General features: G+C 42.9%; 2 protein-coding genes across 3 annotated transcripts in view; one reads left to right on the top strand and one right to left on the bottom strand.

The window, feature by feature from the left end:
- The window catches only part of slc43a2b (solute carrier family 43 member 2b), a 186,837-nt gene that overhangs the window by 108,187 nt on the left and 58,892 nt on the right, over positions 1 to 19,758 (bottom strand). The gene's annotated exons all lie outside the window — the stretch shown is intronic.
- mtus2a (microtubule associated tumor suppressor candidate 2a) overlaps positions 15,971 to 19,758 on the top strand; it is a 43,398-nt gene continuing 39,610 nt past the window's right edge. For both annotated transcript variants that reach the window (XM_056247765.1, XM_056247764.1), the window contains exons 1-2: positions 15,971 to 17,833; positions 18,152 to 18,392. In XM_056247765.1, coding sequence (XP_056103740.1) covers positions 16,049 to 17,833; positions 18,152 to 18,392 — 2,026 coding nt within the window. In that variant the 5' untranslated portion in view covers positions 15,971 to 16,048. The remainder of the gene's footprint in view (positions 17,834 to 18,151; positions 18,393 to 19,758) is intronic.

Genomic DNA, 19,758 nt, shown 5'->3' with positions numbered 1-19,758 from the left:
TGAATACACCTGGTCTAAAATTTGTACTTGCCTATCAAAGTGCGTGCATATTCCCAGCATATACACACTGTATCCTCACATTTTTTGAACCAGAATAAATGTTAATATACAAACTTTTGAAACTATACCGTTGTGTACCTGAACAATACAAATGTCAACATGAAAGTGGTGTGTGATGTAATTGGTTAGAAACCAAAATAATATCCAAATGTCCAAACGTTGTATCCTTCCATGACCATGTAAAGCCAGTAAACCCGACATGACACATTTTTGACTGGAAATAATGTAACAAATATTATTTTAGCCTGAAGTCATCAGATTGATCATGTCTCATGCTTACGGTGGCATTACAGAAATGTACACTATGTCAGGGTCTCTTCAGGCTATGTATATTTGGCAAACAAGGTTTTGTATGAGATTTGGCCAGAGACAAGCTCTACAACCAGGTCAGTGTGTCACAAGCTCAGCTCTGTTAGGAGATATAGCAGATCCATAATCAGGGATACTCTTTTGAAAATATGTACAGTCTCACAGTTATTATTATTTAAAATATTCCCTAAATTCCACTAATCGTATTAACATTTTTGTTGTGATTAACATCAAAATGTATCTTCTTCTCTCTGAATTAATCTGTTGATTGTTTGCTACTGTGCCTTTAAGAGCTTCCTTTTGCAAGTTTTTATGTATGTATTTATTTATGTAGTCACCAAGGCTGCATTTAATATTATTACAATTTAAAATAACTTTTTTCTATTTGAATAGCCTACATTTAATTTTAAACTAATTTCTTGTGATGACAAAGCTGATTTTTCAGCATCATAACTCCTGTCTTTAGTGTCACATGATCCTTCAGATATCATATGCTGATTTGCTGCTTAATTATTTTCAATTATTATTGCTGCTCACTTATCATTATCAATGTTAAAAAAAAAATTGTTGCTGCTTAATATTTTGGGAACCCTGATACCTGATATCTAAGCTGAGTCTTTATATAAGAACATTAATGCTATAGTTTATAACGACCAGGGGTTGTGAAGCCACAAAAGGATAAAAAAAAAAAAGATTCCTCATGATATGACCCCATTGAATAATCTCACTTTGGTCTTTGTGAACTAATACCAGAGATTGTGGCTCCCCTGATGTGCCCTGCACTGCCTGATCCCCTTATAACTACAGTACAAAACAATCTTCATACAAGCCTCTTATGTGACCACATGTGCTGTTGTGCTGAAATATTTAATTCTCCTAGCTCCAACTTTTACATTATTCACCGTGAAGTTGCCATGGTGAATGTCCACACGTTTTGGATACCCTCACTTGTCATATTCATTGTTCAAGCCTCTTCTTTCACATCCTTCTAATTTTGTCTCCATGACCTTTGATTTTTGCTCTGCACCTTGATTGACACACACATCCTCAATCCATGACAGGAAGAGAAGGGCTAAGTACCATTAGTCTCGCTGAATTAAGCCTGTGTTCTGATCTGCCGCTCTCTTCCCTTCCTCGGGCCCGTCCCCAATCGCCCCCGCCATAGCCAAGCGACAGCAAAAATATGGTGATGATTCATGCAAACCATCAATAATTCCCAAAGCAGTTGTGTTTTCGATTTAATTAAGCCTACACTTGAGCTCATTGTCTCTATTGAGTAAATTGAGGGTGCTGACTATTCATTTTCTGTTATTATTAGGAGTTAAATGTTGGACGGGAGAGCTGGTGCCACGTCCTGTCACACTCCGCCATGCCCCAGTTATACACTTGATAAACCCTCTTTTCAAGATTGGCTGGCACACTCACCCTGACTCAGGCATCTGTTCCTGCCTCGTCTGGCTGCTCTGAGGAGCCTCATGGAGCTTTTTGGTGCAGAGACATCGAGTCAAACACAGCAAAGAGGATGCTTTTCCTCACGGTGCATTCATTTTATTTTTTCTCAAATAAATATGTACATACATTAGTGCCAGGTTGCTATAGAGGACTGAGTGTGCTAGTATTAACAGCATTAATTAAATAAATATGAATTAAATTAATTAATAGAATATTGGCTGAGACATAAAAAAGATATTCATGAATAGAATATTTGGTGAGACAAAGGTATAGGTATAAATATTTATATTCTTATTTATTAAATACTGTATTTATTTTTTTCCACATTTTTATGCATTTATTTCCACATTTATTTTTATATTTAAAAATATTTTTCTATATTTATTTTTGATGTGTGTGTAATACTTCTATTTATTATTTTAGTTTCACATTTATCTATTAATATATTTTTTGTGTTTGTGTTTGTTTCAGTTAGTTATTATTAGTATTGTTTTTATCGATTTAGCTTCTTTTTAAAAATTGTAGTTTACATTTTTGTAATTTTGTTGTGTTTTTGTCTTTTTATTTGTGTTTTTATTTTCCTAAATATTAGTTATAAATATTAGTTTTACTTATTTTATTACTTCAACATTTCTATTTTCATTTTTTAAGTTGAAGTTTTCATCTTATATTTCTATTTTATTTGAGCTTTTTATTAATTACATAAAATTATTATAATAGTTTTAGTTTTATTTAACAATAACAAAACCAACTTTTTTCTGCATTTAATATTTTCTTCATTTAACATTTTCATTTCATTCATTTCTCAGTCTATAGGAATAAGGGGCAATGTTTTCTAGGCATTGAGCTACATTATCTAGATTTAAATTGATCATATTTGAGGAAATGATAGACTGCTAAATGAATGTGTTGACAGGACAGAAGAAGAAAACAGACTCTTTGGCTCATGCTGAAGTTGTGAAGTCTTCTGGTCTATCTTTAGGCCAAGGTTAATTAACTCCAAAGGGGGCTTGAGAAACACCCGATGGCCAAGACAAGCCTCCAGACCTGGCTGAAGCACATAGCAAACCTGTCTGTCTGTGTGAACCTTCCTTGCCCAGCTGTCACTTCAGTTAACCACAGCAGAGATACGTAAACATCATGAAAACCATGCGAGTTAACATTGAGAGACCATGCCAGATTTGTTGCTATAAAACAATTTTCCTACTGTGATGTTAATTTTTTTCTTAATTACTTGAACCGGAAATTGTTAATAGTGTTTATTTATTAATAGGTTGTCGATTGTTGTATAGATCAGGTATAAAATTGTAATTAATATTATTAGAATATATAATTGTTTCATTATTTAAAATGATTAAATTGGTATTATACTGTATAGTTTAATTTGTATTATTATTATTGGGAACAATAAAAACAAAAATTAAAAAAATATAAATATAAAAAAATATAAAAACAGACGAATACAATCGGAGTTATATTAAAGGGGTCATATAATGATACATGCACTTTTACAAGTTGATTGTACTGAAATGTGTGTTGGCAGTGCCTGTACACAAACATCATAAAATGATAAAAATCCATCCAGTGTTTTTGTTTTAATCTCCTTATATGTTTTCCCCTGTCTCAAATCAAGCCGTTCGACCGTGTGACGTCACAACCTGGGAAGCCCCTCCCACGATTGTTGATTGACAGCAGCGTTTCAACACAGACCCGCCCTCGCTCGTGAGCGAGCTGTCAATCATAGTCGATGCGGACCGGCGCGGTCATTGTTGATATGCCGGAGCACTGTCTATGAGCAGAATGGCATCTAAGCGATTGCGGTGTTCTGTTCTTGGGTGTAATAACGAACACAGCAGTCATTTTAATGTTCCTAAATCCGAACCGCTGAAGACGCAGTGGCTGAGTTTTGTTTTCGAAGGGAATATTCCCCACGAGCAACGTCAATGCTCTCATGTTTGCGCGAATCATTTCTCACCAGACTGCTTTATAAACGAGGGTCAGTATAAAGCTGGTTTTGCTAAGAAGCTGCTCATGAAAACAGGATCGGTACCAGCTATTCGTGTTCCTGCTGTATCTCCAGAAGAACTGAAGTGAGTGTAACGTTTTATTAAACTTTATATTAATATTTATATTAATCTTTGCAAATCGCTTGCACACTTCACAATGAATGCGTCTAAGGTTTACACTCAGGATACATTACGGCATGTTTTATATGTACGACGTTCTCAATATAATTCATAATCCCACGTTTATAATGAACAACGCGTTATGGTTATTGTGTTATTGTGTTACAAACGGTGTACGCACAGAACAGAGGGGCGGGGTGAGCAAAGCTCATTATCATTTAAAGTCATATGCACTGAAACGGCGTGCTGAAAACAGAGCTGTTTTTGACCAGGTAAAATAAGTGTTTTCTTACAATACTAATGAGAATTTTTAATTAAAGTATATTACAAACTTTTAATTTAGACTCTAAAGAATCATATTAGCTTGTACAAAAATGCCATTATATGACCCCTTTAAAAAATGTCCTGGCTCTTCCAAGCTTTATAACGGGAGTGAATGGGCAACATGTTTTTGAAGTCCATTCAAGTGCATCATATCCATCATAAAAGTGTCCCAAACGGCTCCGAGGAGTTAATAAAGGCCTTCTGAAGTGAAGCGATGCGTTCTTGTAAGAAAAATGTCCATATTTAAACTTTATCGACTAAAATAACTAGCTTCCAGCAGACGGCCGTACACATCGATTTACGGCAAATGAGTAACACTTGACGATGTATGACGTAGGATGTAGGAGTAGCGTAAGGTTTGACGACTTTCACGGTTCAAACAAACAGGACTGGGCAACCGAGATCGTCATTACGTTGTGCGCCAAGTTCAAAGCTTACGAATCTCTGTTGAGCTACTTTTGAAAGAGCTTTGCTGCATTCATATCTACATTTAGCCACATGTAAAGACACATTTCACTCGTGTGCAATTTGATGCATTTTTTTTTTTTTTTTTCATAGTAGAGTTGATTTAGTCATGCACAACCTTACAATTTAAGGACTGTGGCCATGGTATAGTGATTATATCAAATTCTACAGTAATGTGACAGTACTTTATTACACTGTTCATAGTATTTATATTATACTTTAAAGATAATTTAAAGAGCATCATGGTATTACCATCATGCTATTGTAATAGCTAATAGATATTGAACAAGGTTCAATTAGTTAAGAAGCTTATCTAGTCAGCTAACATATTGTATACTTAAGTTACATTATGCTGTATGTTAGCAAAATATATATTAAGTGAATTTGGGAAAAGAAGAGGTTTTTGTGTAGATTTATAATGAGAACATTAGCAAGAAACATATAATAGATTGTTTGTCTTACCCGCTGAGCTCACAGCGTTGGCGTGATTTATTTGTGCAGCTCGAATTTACACTTTGCACATACATATAGATCAAACATGCTGTAATTACCAATTTGCAATATAAACAACACTATCAGACTTGACCATTACAGACTGTCAGGGCTGGAAATGTCAGGAGGCTGAGTCACGTTACTGGCACTAATAACTGGAATGCACTTCCAGGAGCAAACAAGGATCTTGATCCAGGAACATGTCCTATATTTGTGTTCCAGGAACCTCTCACACCTGTAGAAAAATAGCAGGTTAGCCCTGCATGAACTGCTTGAATGTTTTGTAAGAGCTACAGTAAGCAGGCCTTGGGAGTTTATCAGCTTGAAGGCAGAGTGTGACATGGTTTCAGGACAGAGTTCTCCTTCCTGTTTTTCATCTCCCTCCTGACCAGGCCTTGCTTTGGAGTTAGTCTGTCTGTCTGTCAATAAGCTGGCTATATAAAAGCCAAATGAGGGCGTTTTCTAACTGCGATAAACAGAATGTGTTTTTGCTTTTAAAAACGAGATGCAATGCAGTGGACTAAAAACAATCGTATAGTATACAGATGTCGTTCCACGTGCAGATGCACGTTCTGCGAGATGTTGAAATAAAACAAAGTAAATACTTAATTCTGAATGGTGAAACGCAGCATTCAGAGGTCTAGTGTTTCTTACTATCTTCCATGGCAATGCTGTATCAGTCCATTCCACAACTGCCGCCATCTTGCCTCTTGGCTATCAACTGTGTTGACAGTGACCTCAAGAGACTTCATACTGTTGCTAGAAACTTCAATGTTGAGCAGAATATGTTCTTTGATAAAATATTCACCAGTAGGCCTATATTAAATTATTATTAGTTATTCCAATACAGAATTTACCTTCTCACTAGATAGTCTCAAAACTGTTTATTTACAACAACCACTGTATAGAAACAGCTCCTTGTCAGCTTCTTGATCACTCTGTCGGGATTTATTTAACGAAAATTACCATCTGACTATACTTTATCCCCGTATCACACAGTAACTAGACAAATAAATACTAATGTAATATGAAATAATGAACTGAGAAGAAATCTTACCTAAAGGCTTCTGCTAGAAAAATACCGTTCCCCTTCAGGGACTACCGCTGCGTGTAATCGCAGTGGGAACGCCCCAGCGTGACGCGTCTGAAGCATGAATGAAATCAGTCAATGGAGAGAATGAGCGTACGGCGAGTGACGTCATAGACCAGGAAGCTATAAATATCCCCTGAGCACACAACACGCCAGCTTTTGTCACTTCAGCAGCTCTGTGCGTGTGTCTGAATCTGTCGATTGTGTTTGTCTGTTCTGTCAGGAGTTTATCACTATATATATATACACTCACCGGCCACTTTATTAGGTACACCTGTCCAACTGCTCGTTAACACTTAATTTCTAAGCAGCCAATCACATGGCGGCAACTCAGTGCATTCAGGCATGTAGACATGGTCAAGACAATCTCCTGCAGTTCAAACCGAGCATCAGTATGGGGAAGAAAGTTGATTTGAGTGACTTTGAACGTGGCATGATTGTTGGTGCCAGAAGGGCTGGTCTGAGTATTTCAGAAACTGCTAATCTACTGGGATTTTCACGCACAACCATCTCTAGGGTTTACAGAGAATGGTCCGAAAAAGAAAAAACATCCAGTGAGCGGCAGTTCTGTGGGCGGAAATGCCTTGTTGATGCCAGAGGTCAGAGGAGAATGGCCAGACTGGTTCGAGCTGATAGAAGGGCAACAGTGACTGAAATAACCACTCGTTACAACCGAGGTATGCAGCAAAGCATTTGTGAAGCCACAACACGCACAACCTTGAGGCGGATGGGCTACAACAGCAGAAGACTCCACCGGGTACCACTCATCTCCACTACAAATAGGAAAAAGAGGCTACAATTTGCAAGAGCTCACCAAAATTGAACAGTTGAAGACTGGAAAAATGTTGCCTGGTCTGATGAGTCTCGATTTCTGTTGAGACATTCAGATGTTAGAGTCAGAATTTGGCGTAAACAGAATGAGAACATGGAACCATCATGCCTTGTTACCACTGTGCAGGCTGCTGGTGGTGGTGTAATGGTGTGGGGGATGTTTTCCTGGCACACTTTAGGCCCCTTAGTGCCAATTGGGCATCGTTTAAATGCCACGGCCTACCTGAGCATTGTTTCTGACCATGTCCATCCCTTTATGGCCACCATGTACCCATCCTCTGATGGCTACTTCCACCATGTCACAAAGCTCTAATCATTTCAAATTGGTTTCTTGAACATGACAATGAGTTCACTGTACTAAAATGGCCTCCACAGTCACCAGATCTCAACCCAAAAGAGCATCTTTGGGATGTGGTGGAACGGGAGATTCGCATCATGGATGTGCAGCCGACAAATCTGCGGCAACTGTGTGATGCCATCATGTCAATATGGACCAAACTCCCTGAGGAATGCTTCCAGCACCTTGTTGAATCTATGCCACGAAGAATTGAGGCAGTTCTGAAGGCAAAAGGGGGTCCAACCCGTTACTAGCATGGGGTACCTAATAAAGTGGCCGGTGAGTGTATATATAAAAAAAACAATATGAGCGAGCAGTGTAGGAAGTGTGTTCCCCCCTGTACTCGATACATTACGGGTGGGGATTCACACGAGTTATGTGTGGCTTGTTTGGGTGTTCAGCATGCCCAGTCGGCTCTTGAGGGAGTCGACTGTAAGCATTGCGAACGCTTTCCTCTTAGAACTCTGCGCTCGCGGCGATCGCTCTTCGAGGAGAGTGGTTTGCTGCGAGCTCCCCAAGGCTCGGGTCCCGCTTCTGTTGAGGCAGAGCGGCGGCGCTTGACTTGGGGTTCGCAGATGGATCTCACCGGCGATGTTGAGACGGGCCCCGCCCTATCTCAGCTTTCTCCGGCGGGATCCGGTGCCTCTCACCCGGCTTCGGAAGCACGCGCTGCGGCGGTTACTTCTGCCCAGGTGGAGGCATATGATGATGTTGAATTAAGATTATCCAGTTCTGAGGATCTGGATGTCGAAAGTTTTGCATCAGAGGAAACTAGTGTGACACATTATACTGCAAATGAAGAAGGTTTGATGGATGTGTTATCTCGGGCTGTTGAAAGGCTCAGTATCGAGTGGCCAGCTGATAGACAGGATTCTAAAATTAAAAGCAAACTAGATGATAGATTTCTGTCTGCACGACCTCAACCTTCTCGCCGGTGCTTACCGTTCTTCCCAGACCTTCATGCTGAGGTTTCAAAGACCTGGGTTAGACCGGTTTCTAGCAGAATTTACACGAATCAGTCAAATGCTTATGGTAACATTTTTGGTGCTAAATCTGCTGGTTATGTGACGATGCCGAAGGCGGAGGAGACGCTCGCGAGCTATCTCTCTCCTGCTTCATCGGTTTCACTTAAAGCGCCGGCTCTTCCATCTAGAGAATACCTCTGTGCTGGTGGGGAAGGCTTACTCGGCGGCTGGGCAGGCGGCTGCGTGTTTGCATACGATGGCTATTATGCAGGCTTATCAGGCCGACCTGCTCAAAGATGTTTCTGAGGGGGGTGAAATTTCGGCTGATATGATTAGCGAACTTAGGCAGACTGCTGATCTCACTCTGCGTGCCACCAGAGAGTCCGCTAAATCTATTGGTCGATCTATGGCAGCCATGGTGGCCACAGAAAGGCACTTATGGTTGAGTCAGACATCGATGAAGGAAAAAGATAAGTCTCTCCTTTTAAATGCTCCTGTTTCGCCTGCGGGCCTCTTCGGTGACGCTCTTCACTCGGTCACGGAGAGGTTCCAGGAAGAGAAAAAACAGGCGGCTGCTTTTTCTAAATTTATCCCTCTCAAAATACGTGTCACTGGGGCTGCTGAGCGAAAAGGGCAGTCCCAGCCGTCGAGTTCTTCCTCTTCAAAAAGAGCACAGCAGAAGCGGAGTGTCGCGTCTCGTGCCCCCCCGCAGGGAAACTGGAGGGACGAGGCTCTCCGGCGCGGCCGTCTCGGGGCAGGACTGATCTGAGGACAGTCATTGTCGCCAGGAAGGCCGCGTCGAAAAAGTCCTGACGGGCTGAACGTCAGGACTCTGAGGGTGGTCCCCATCGGGAGAGACTTGAGTTCACCGCACAAGAACACGGTGCCCTGTCTTTCCCGATGCCCTCAGGGGTCTGTTCTACTAACCCTGCCTACACAGGGCGTAGAGAGACTCGGCGAGCGATTTCCCGAGGGACGCTCGCCCCCTCCGAGGAGGGTTGTGGAGTGTTCAGACCAGCTGTTTCCTGCCAGTATGTTACAGGGCGCTGTGTCTGTCACTCGGGATGTTCATCCAGAGGCCAGCCTCGAGAGGCTGGTTCCCTTAGTAGAGTTCCTGGCGGAATGGGAAATGCTTCCCAATGTTTCTCCGTGGGTCCTGAATATTATAAAGAACGGGTACGCTATTCAGTTCAGAACGCGTCCACCTCGGTTCAGAGGGGTTCTGCCCACTGTGGTAGGCCCCGAGCAGGCTCTGGTATTAGAACAGGAGGTAAAAACTCTGCTGCAAAAAGGGGCTATAGAACGGGTTCCTCCACCCAGCAGGGAGTTAGGATACTACAGCCGGTACTTCATCGTTCCGAAAAAAGATGGAGGGCTGCGTCCCATTCTAGATCTGCGTGTCTTAAATCACACTGTAGGGAAGCTCAAGTTCAAGATGCTCACTCTCAAGCAGATCGTGTCACAAATCAGATCCGAGGACTGGTTTGTCACGATAGATCTAAAGGACGCTTACTTTCATGTATCTATCCTCCCTCAACACAGGAAGTTCCTGAGGTTCGCTTTTGGGGGCGAAGCGTACCAATATCGGGTTCTTCCGTTTGGCCTAGCACTGTCACCCCGCACGTTCACGAAGTGTATGGATGCAGCTATAGCTCCGCTCAGGCTGCAGGGCATCCGTATTCTGAACTATATAGACGATTGGTTAATTCTAGCTCAATCGGAACATCAGGCGGTTCGGCATCGAGATGTCGTTCTTGCTCACATCAAGAGGTTGGGGTTGAGACTCAACGCCAAGAAGAGTGTTCTTTCTCCATTACAGAGAACCACTTTTCTCGGTGTAGTGTGGGATTCGACGACGATGCAGGCACAATTGTCACCTGCTCGTGTTGCTTCGATTCTCGCCGCAGTACATCAAGTCAAGCTAGGCCGGTCATCCACTGTAAAACAGTTCCAGAGACTGTTGGGTCTCATGGCGGCTGCGTCCAACGTGATACCTTTTGGCCTCCTGCATATGAGACCGTTACAGTGGTGGCTCAGAACCAGGGGATTCTCCCCGAGGGGAAATCCGCTTCGCATGATCATGAGTTCGCGACGGTGTCATCGCGCCCTGGTTATGTGGAAAGATCCTTGGTTTCTGTCCCAAGGCCCTGTGTTGGGAGCTCCTTGTCGTCGCGTGATGCTAACGACAGATGCCTCTCTCACGGGTTGGGGGGCGATCATGAGTGGTCGCCCGGCTCAGGGTCTGTGGGAGGACCATCACCGTCTATGGCACATAAATTGTCTAGAGATGTTGGCAGTGTTTCAGGCCCTGAAACATTTCCTCCCGGACCTAAGAGGCCACCATGTTCTTGTCCGGACAGACAACACATCGGTGGTTTCTTATATCAACCACCAGGGGGGTCTGCGTTCTCGCCCGCTTTACAAGCTGGCACGTCAGATCCTTCTGTGGTCCCAGGGGAAAATTCTCTCTCTCAGAGCTATTTATCTCCCGGGGTATTTGAATCAGGGGGCAGACATCCTGTCGAGGCAGGGGCCGAGGCCCGGGGAGTGGAGTCTTCACCCCGAGGTGGTGGAGCTCCTATGGGGACATTTCGGTCGTGCCGAGGTAGACCTATTTGCGTCCCGAGAGACATCACACTGTCCACTGTGGTTCTCTCTCAGCCAGCCAGCCCCACTGGGGTTGGATGCTATGGTACATCCGTGGCCGAGGTCACGCCTGTACGCTTTTCCCCCGATCGCTCTGCTCCCAGGAGTTCTGGAGAGGGTTCGCCGGGACGGGCTCAGTCTCCTGCTTATAGCCCCGTTCTGGCCGGCCCGAGTGTGGTTATCGGACCTAGTGTCTCTCCTCGACGGCTCTCCCCTAGAGATACCGATCAGGAGAGATCTGTTCTCTCAGGCAAGTGGGTCGATCCTTCACCCCCGTCCAGAGCTATGGAGGCTGTGGGCTTGGCCTCTGAGGGGGCCCAGCTCATAGATTCTGGTCTCTCGGCTGAGGTCGTTGAGACCATCCTCCAATCCAGAGCTCCCTCCACGAGGAAGTTATATGCCGCGAGGTGGAAACTTTTCACCTCTTGGTGTGGAGAGCGCCAGCAGGACCCAGTTAATTGCCCGGTTGGTACAGTGCTGGATTTCCTGCAGGACCGTCTCTCCACAGGGTTATCCCACTCCACACTGAAGGTGTATGTGGCGGCCTTAGCTGCTTACCACGCCCCTTCAAGTGGAGGTTCCCTCGGGAAACACCCACTTATATCTCGCTTCCTTCGTGGCACCCTGAGGCTGAGGCCTGCAGTTCGCACAAGGGTACCAGCTTGGGATCTGGCCATCGTCTTAGAAGGTCTCTCCCTTGCTCCTTTCGAGCCCATCGAGGAAGTTTCGGAAAAGTTTCTTACTCTTAAGACTATCCTTCTTCTTGCTATCTTATCTCTAAAAAGGATTGGTGATATTCAAGCACTTTCGGTGGCTCCCTCGTGCCTGGAATTTGCTCCTGGTATGGTTAAGGCCTTTCTCTGTCCGAGACCAGGTTATGTTCCTAAGGTGCCGACCACTTTGGTTAGACCTATAGTTCTGCAGGCTTTCTGTCCTCCGCCTTTTCTGACGTCAGACCAGAGGAAACTTAATTTGCTGTGCCCTGTTAGGGCTTTAGATGCGTATGTCCACAGAGCTGCTCTGTGGAGGAGATCGGAACAACTGTTTGTCTGTTTTGGGTCACCTAAGAGAGGGTGTCCTGCATCTAAGCAAAGGATGAGCAAGTGGGTGGTCGAGGCCATCTCGCTTGCTTACGGTTCGGCCCATCAGCCTTCACCTTTGGCTGTAAGGGCTCATTCCACCAGGAGTATGGCTGCCTCTACAGCTCTTCTTTCAGGAGCTTCTCTTCAGGACGTTTGTGATGCGGCAGGCTGGTCCTCACCGCACACTTTCGTCAGATTTTATTCCCTTGACCTTAGCTCCACTCCAGGGGCTCAGGTTCTCTCGTCGGTTTGTGTCTCCTGATGACACACGACGGGGATTTGGTCGTATGGGGATGTGGGTATTGCGTTCCCACTGCGATTACACGCAGCGGTAGTCCCTGAAGGGGAACGTCCCGGGTTACGTATGTAACCCTAGTTCCCCGAAGGGACGGACGCTGCGTGTCCTGCCATACTCTCGGCATCCCCTTGGGTCGCTGCTTCAGTAACTTTTAAGCTGGCATGTTGTGTGCTTAGGGGATATTTATAGCTTCCTGGTCTATGACGTCACTCGCCGTACGCTCATTCTCTCCATTGACTGATTTCATTCATGCTTCAGACGCGTCACGCTGGGGCGTTCCCACTGCGATTACACGCAGCGTCCGTCCCTTCGGGGAACTAGGGTTACATACGTAACCCGGGACGTTTTGCTTACAGTGATTCCACTCATAGCCTACAAAAGAACCAAAGGAGTAAACTCAAGATGAAACTTTTGAGGATGTGAATTTTCCAGTTGGCTATACACAGTAGAAGAACTGAATATGTCATTACAGCAAAGGCAGTTTCTCACACTGTCATCATGCAAGCCATAACATATCTCACTGATAAAGCTTGATTGTGCGTCCTGGCGTTTCAGATTAGTGCCCCGTTGATATTGTCATAGCCTGCTTGTATTTATAGCCTATATGACCTGTGCTGGCGATCCGAAAGTTGGATCCAGATCTAAGGGGTGGAGATGGGTAGGATTAGGGGTGGGGTTAGGGATCAGGGGGCGGATCAGGGGGAGGAGTTGGATCCAGATCCAACTCCTCCCCCTGGATTTTGTGTTCTGCATGAGGACCATCTCACTGACTGACAGCCGAAGCATGCACAAAGACGGCTCAGACAACGCGCAATCCCGATACAGTAGCCTACTGTAACAGAATTAGAGTATTTCAAAATATCTGCCTTCGCGACAATTAACGCAAACATGATCTGTTTTGTCTTAAATAAACGTTTGGTTAACTTTTGGGTTAAATCATCTGATGTGTGTAACATATTATATTTGTGCGGTAGGCCTACTGTAGGTCTGAATATATATATATATATATATATGTGCTGTCTGTTAAATAAAATATTAAAATAAATAAATAAAAATCAAAAAATTGTAGTATTGTCAGGTTGGCTGGGTGCAGGTAGCCGAAGACATGAGAACTTCAATATAGTTGATTTATTAACAAAACTCAACTTACAGAAATAAACAGGAACAAAAGAACAAATGCCAGGACTTCAGAGAACATACATCGACGACGACCAACAAACACTGAGAGAAAACACAGGGCTTAAATGAACAGGGACTAATGGGATAATTAACAGAACACAGGTGAAGGGAATTACTAATTAGACAGAGCGGGAAAACTAACAGGACTGAACCAAAATCACAAAAGACGGGGGAAACAAGATCTCAAAACTGAACTAATAACAGGACTAAACCAAAATCACACATACAGGGGGAAATCAGATTACAAAACAGAACTTAAACACATTGAAACATGACAAGTATCATGATGGGAAAATAAAGTTGAATATATATTTTTCCTATAGATATTTGGTTTTGACTTGGTTTGTGCCAAATTTGGTGTTGTGGGATTTTAAGGTATGGTTGCTAAGGTGATTTTGTTTTGGAACCTTCAGAAAACTTTAACTTGATTTTTCTCAAAATTGACTTTGCTGACTCTGCCGACTTCAAACAGGTGTAGCTCAGTAATTTTTTCCCAATAACTAATTTGTGAAAATTTGCTCATTCCGACTCCTTTTGCCAGCACGAGTCACATATCTCTGTTCAATTATGGGATTCACTACATGCAGTGTACCTTGAAATCAGTCTTAATTTGCCTGTGGGTATGTGGGTGGGTGATTTTAGCACTTCATCAGCTTGCAGTGTTGGGGGTGGAACTAGTGACAGTCTGGTGCCGCAACGTCAATATGCTTTCTCAGATTGTTGCCCGTTTAACCGACTGTGATATGGATTGTATGGGGCTGTCTCTTCTCTATAGACCTCCTCTCTGATTTCCTGCACAAGCACTTACATCTTACACTTGATGCTTGAAGTGATTTAGTGGTCGCTTCTTCCTGTCATTCCGGCATAAATTACTTAAGTCTGTGCAGCGAAAATCATTACATTCAATGCTTGAAGCGAGTCTGGTGTAAAAAGAGAAGCAACCTCTCTCTTCTTAAAAATCTATTTTCTGATTGATTATAGCCTACCGAAGTCACTGACCACCTACCCACCCTCTCTACCTAGTCAGCACATGGAGCAACCCCAACCCCCTTTTCCCTATTGGGAAAATGTCAAACTGACCTTGCTTTATTCCCTTCTCTGGTTTGGACTATATCTACGTAATGAAACAGCATTGGATTTCCATGTTTCCATGTCTAAATCATAATTATAGGCATACAGCTGTTATGTCAATGTTTTATAGAGATGCAAAAAAAAACTCACCTTCAACTAATGGTGTATTTTCATAATTTCTACCCCAGCTGACTGCAGTATTTTGTTTGTTTGTTTGTTTGTTTTTGTCCCATGTGAGCACTGTTGTTAATTACAAGCCATTTCCCACTCTCACTAATTGTCTTTTTTGTATGATTTGGGCATACATAATTCTCTGCAGTAGAGATTTAAAAAAAAAAAAAAAATTACTAGAGAAAAGGAGGTACTGCCATCTGCCATTAAAGGAGTGAGAAAAACATTTAATGTTTTCTGAAATTGCTGTAGTCATTTTGACCTGGGCACTGAGATTTTAATAGAGAATGCCATGAAATATGTGAATAAATTAAAGGAAATAATCCATTCATTTTGTAGAGGTGCCATTCATTCTGACTTATTAAAAATTATGCCACACATGGAATAATCTTTTTGTTGTCGCAAGAATTTGTAGCTAGTTTTATTTTTCATGCTTGAGTCAAATACTCCACATTTTATGCATTGCTTTATGGATAAAAGGTGTAAATGTAAATGCACACCTTTTTACTTTACTTTGTTTACAGAAGTGGTGGGTGCCTTTAAGCTGTTTTATATTCATTGAAAACTGCAATGAAACAACAAACAGCCATTCTTTCCTTCAATAAAATAAGAATGATTTTTGCTTTAGAATTGTTAATCAGGAAAACTAACCTTTAATAAAATAAGATTGAAGTGTTACTTGAGATACAAAAAATAGACTTTAAATTTAAAGAATTTAAACCCTAAATATTTATATCTAAATAAATGCAAATCTAGTAAATGTTGTAACAGAAATTTAACAACCCATTTGGAATGGTTTGTGCTGATGCTCTCTCTGCACTGTGTTAACACAATTGTATGTCTTATCTTCTGTGCAGGTTTGGCACCAGATGAATGACCAAGGCATTTCAAGGTCCTGAAAGCTGATATGATTTCATCAAGTGCATTGCCCTGTTGAGAAGCAAACAAATACAGCTCTGTCCTTTGGCGGTATCTTATAGTAGAAATGGAAATAATGTGAGATGATGTTGTGATTCTGCACTCCATCCAAACGGCAAAATTTGAAGGACAAGGTGAAGGCAAGTGAGGGAACACAAGTGAGGGAACAAGACCTTTGATGGATCCAGGATTACCGTGGAGCTTTTGAGAGAGAAGCTCAGACTGATACAACATGAATGTGCAAGAAAATATACAAGCCGGTGAAGACAACCAACAAGGAGAAATACAGAATGACGACGGGCATCCTTTGCTAGAAACTGTGGAAGACGCCAATGCCAATCAAATCACCAAAGAGAAAAATCATTCAAATAACAGAGAGCATGGCAGCCCACTACCCCCTCTTGTATCACACTCTGAAGCCCAGGAGAGGATCATTATCTGGGGAACACATGCTCAGAGTGAAGACCCTGAGCTGGAAGAGTTTGAACTGCTTGAGTGTCAAGAGTTAGAAACATTTATTGTGGAAAAAGAAGGGATAGACATGTCAAGTGTGAGAAGGAGAAAGAGAGCAAAGAACCTCTGTGACAGGACATTGACATCCACATCTGTCAGCGCTACTGTTGGATCCCCTTGGAAAGACCACAATGAAAACCACAGTGTGGATGGAGATGCAAATGAGAACTCACAGCCCCTTGACCTCAGGACCTCTAGCTCTCGCTCTGGGGTAAACAGGACCCTGAGAGAAGCACGAAGTGGTTCTGAAAGCAACGTTTTTTCATCTTCTCTTTCTGCAGTGACCAATCTCAGTGGAAGTTTAGCCAGTGCCCTGGACAGTGCAGGCCGCACACAGCCTCTCTGTTCCCAGTCCATCAAGTCTACCTCAGGCATAGGCAGGAACCAGCAACCATCCTACATCCACTCAGCGAGAAACAGGGAGCTTCCCAGGGATTTGGACCAAAACCATAACTCTACTACACTGCCTCAGGAATCACAATATGACCGAAGTAAGCTGATCACTCAAAGTGGAGTGTATCCTTCAAATGGAGCACTAAAAGTGCAAAAATTCCCAATGGAAGCAGAGCAGAATGGCAGGCAAGGGATGTCAACCGAGGTGCCGAAAGGTATGGTGAGGGTGCTACCTTCTTGTAGGCAGCTAGTCCGCCCTCTTTCTACTGAAAAACAAATAACCTCAGGATATCCCAGCTTAGACACCCAGGCAGACCAGCAACAATCCCACTCCTCAGAGACAGATCACAGCCATCAACAAGTGCTGCCGACTACAGAAGTCTGCAGTAAGAACACAAGCACAGAAATGCTTCCAAACCAGACTTTCACCCGAGAGTCCCAACACTTGAAGAGGCAGAGCTCAGCAGATCGTGCTGTAAGTCCCTCCAGCCTAGAAAGGAAGACTCACTTCAGTCGGCGGACCTACAGCAGTCCCACTAGACCTTCGACACCTCCATCCCCCAAGACCACAATGTCTCCTCAAAGACAGCCTTCATCCTCACCCATCAAGACTTTACCTTCTCGAGCTCCTCAGTTGGGTTATGCTGGGTACAGCTCAGGCTTAAGAGCCCCAGTCAAAACAACTATCAACACAAGCATCCATAAACCTCCTCCAACAATGGAGGCTTCAATGGAGACCTCCCCTCCAAGCAAGTGCCCGCCAAAACCGAAAAGTGTCCGACCCAAAATCATCACGTACATTCGAAAGACCCCGCAGGTGAAACCACAGTCTCTTGAAGGAACTTACGAGGTGTCATCCTTACCTACGAGACTATCAACGTACAGCAACACACAGGCCAAACCAGCGGTAGGAGAACAAGGGGAAGCCGCTGTGCTGAGTGCCTCAAATTTACTCTACGATAAGTATCGACAAGAGATGCAGAAGGTTCGGTTCTTCTCTCCTGGACTCATGGTGTCTGGGATTAAGCCACCCAGCAACACCATGCCCCAAAAAATGGCAGGCCGAGCAGACAGCTTCTATGGTTCTCTTAACAAGCCTCTATCTGCAGCTGTAAGGAATGCACTAGACATTTAACAATATGCTGTTCTTTAACTAAATACTTTTATGTCCATTTCTTGGTAAATCTAATTACATGTAAAAATCTATTACATGATTAGATTGGTGAAACCGTGAGTACTTTGATAATGAAATAGTGTGCTGTAGAGTATTTAACAGACTACTTCCTGAATTTTTTATGGAGGGAATGTCAATATTTTATAAGTTTTTAAAATGTAACACTTGTTATCTTCAGTAGATGAGTTTATGTACTACTGGAAGAGTTCATTGACTGCAGCTGCAACGTGTGGTAATGTAATGTTTTTTGTTTAGGTGGGCAGGTCTCCAGTCACCCTTGGATCTCCTGTATCTGGAGCTGAGGATCCTTCCGGCCCCCTTTTTCGTCCACCACGGGGCCTAAGACCCCAGCTTGGCGTTGGTGCTGTAAACAGGACTCCCTTTGCAGCTGCGAAGAACAGGATGGTCCAAACAGGCCACCCAAAGTCACCATTGACCTTCAGTCAACCAATGCAGGCAGTAAACCCGACCACTCAAACCCCTCAGGAACCACAAGGTAAGACGATGACAATGGTTTACTTTTCAAGGCAAAATGAGTTAAGACTTGGCTTTTATACAATTCACACAGATTTTTAGTAGTAAAACTGAATCCCTTACATGCCACACTGGTGTAAGTTCAGTAGAAACCCATGCCAAAGTAGTCATAGAAACTTTATTTGATTGATAGAAACACCAAGGCTTTCATGCTAAGGGTGGAAGTGACTCTGGAGTATTTTGAGATGAATAGATTTAAATAGAAAGAAGGAAGATAACACCATAAGTCTTCTCATCCCTGTCAGCTATGCATTTGTAATTGTTACAGATAAACTCATCCCAGCCTCTAGTCAGTGTAAAATACACTTTACCTCCTGGCATTCAGTTAAATATAAATAAAATTCACATTCATCTTGTGCCATGAGGGAGTTCTGTCTGAGCTTAAAAGTTCCTTACCGTTTCTAAAGCACACTTCATTTCCGACAACTTTGCCTGCCAAGGTGAAGATATGAATTATTTCATCTTTAAACCACTACCAGCACTGCCATCATCCTACGTGTTTTTTTCTAGAGGGCATCTGTCTATCTGCATACCGTTATCTCACAGCAAACCCATGACAGTCTCCATTAATGCGGATGCCGATTTCTTGCTGCTTGGCCCTGTTTGTGATGCTTTGAAGTGCAAAAGAAATAAACAATTAAGTCATGCCAATATTTGTAACTACGTCTGGTCACAATTTATAGATGTATTTGAAACATTATATGATTTTTATGATGTAAGGATGCTACAGTAAAGTAGATAAAGACACAGGCTTGTGGTACAGAGTTTTACTCTGATAGTTTGACCTCTGAAATGGTATAAAATATGTCAAGAGAAAGGTTCTCCTAAAGAGAGATTATTATTATTATTATTATTATAGAGAAACTACTATCCTAACAGTTTGTATTACACTCTTCTGGTATGACTTTCAAAATTGCTTGTCTGATTGCTCTGAAGTTGGTAATGTTGTGGCAAAAATTCATCTCAAGCAAACATCACTGCGTAAGAGACACTCAGAGTCAAATTATATAAAATAGAAGTATTTATTTTCGCAAGAATAGGAGCAGTCTAATACACAGTTGTTACCCTGTGCAGAAGAGTGACACACCCCCAGACAGACTGAACTAGCTTTTATCTTAGTTTCAAGGCCTTCTTCCCCCCAGAGCCTTCCTCCCAGTAGTTTTCCATAGACGTCACTAGTTGGCCCATAAGCCCCCCTGCACCAAAATGGCCTTCTGACATCTAGGTCAGAGGTCCTTGTTCGTCTGTTCTCTGGAGTGTCTCCCTCTTCTGCCTCCCCAGGTACATAAACAGAATCTTCTCTCACTACAAGTGAGACACACATGTGA

Source organism: Rhinichthys klamathensis, unplaced genomic scaffold (assembly GCF_029890125.1).
Source record: "Rhinichthys klamathensis goyatoka isolate OS25496 unplaced genomic scaffold, OSU_Roscu_1.1 h1tg000050l_1, whole genome shotgun sequence".
NCBI lineage: Eukaryota > Metazoa > Chordata > Actinopteri > Cypriniformes > Leuciscidae > Rhinichthys > Rhinichthys klamathensis.
Note: the sequence above shows the minus strand (reverse complement) of the source record. Positions and strands in the feature narration are given on the sequence as shown.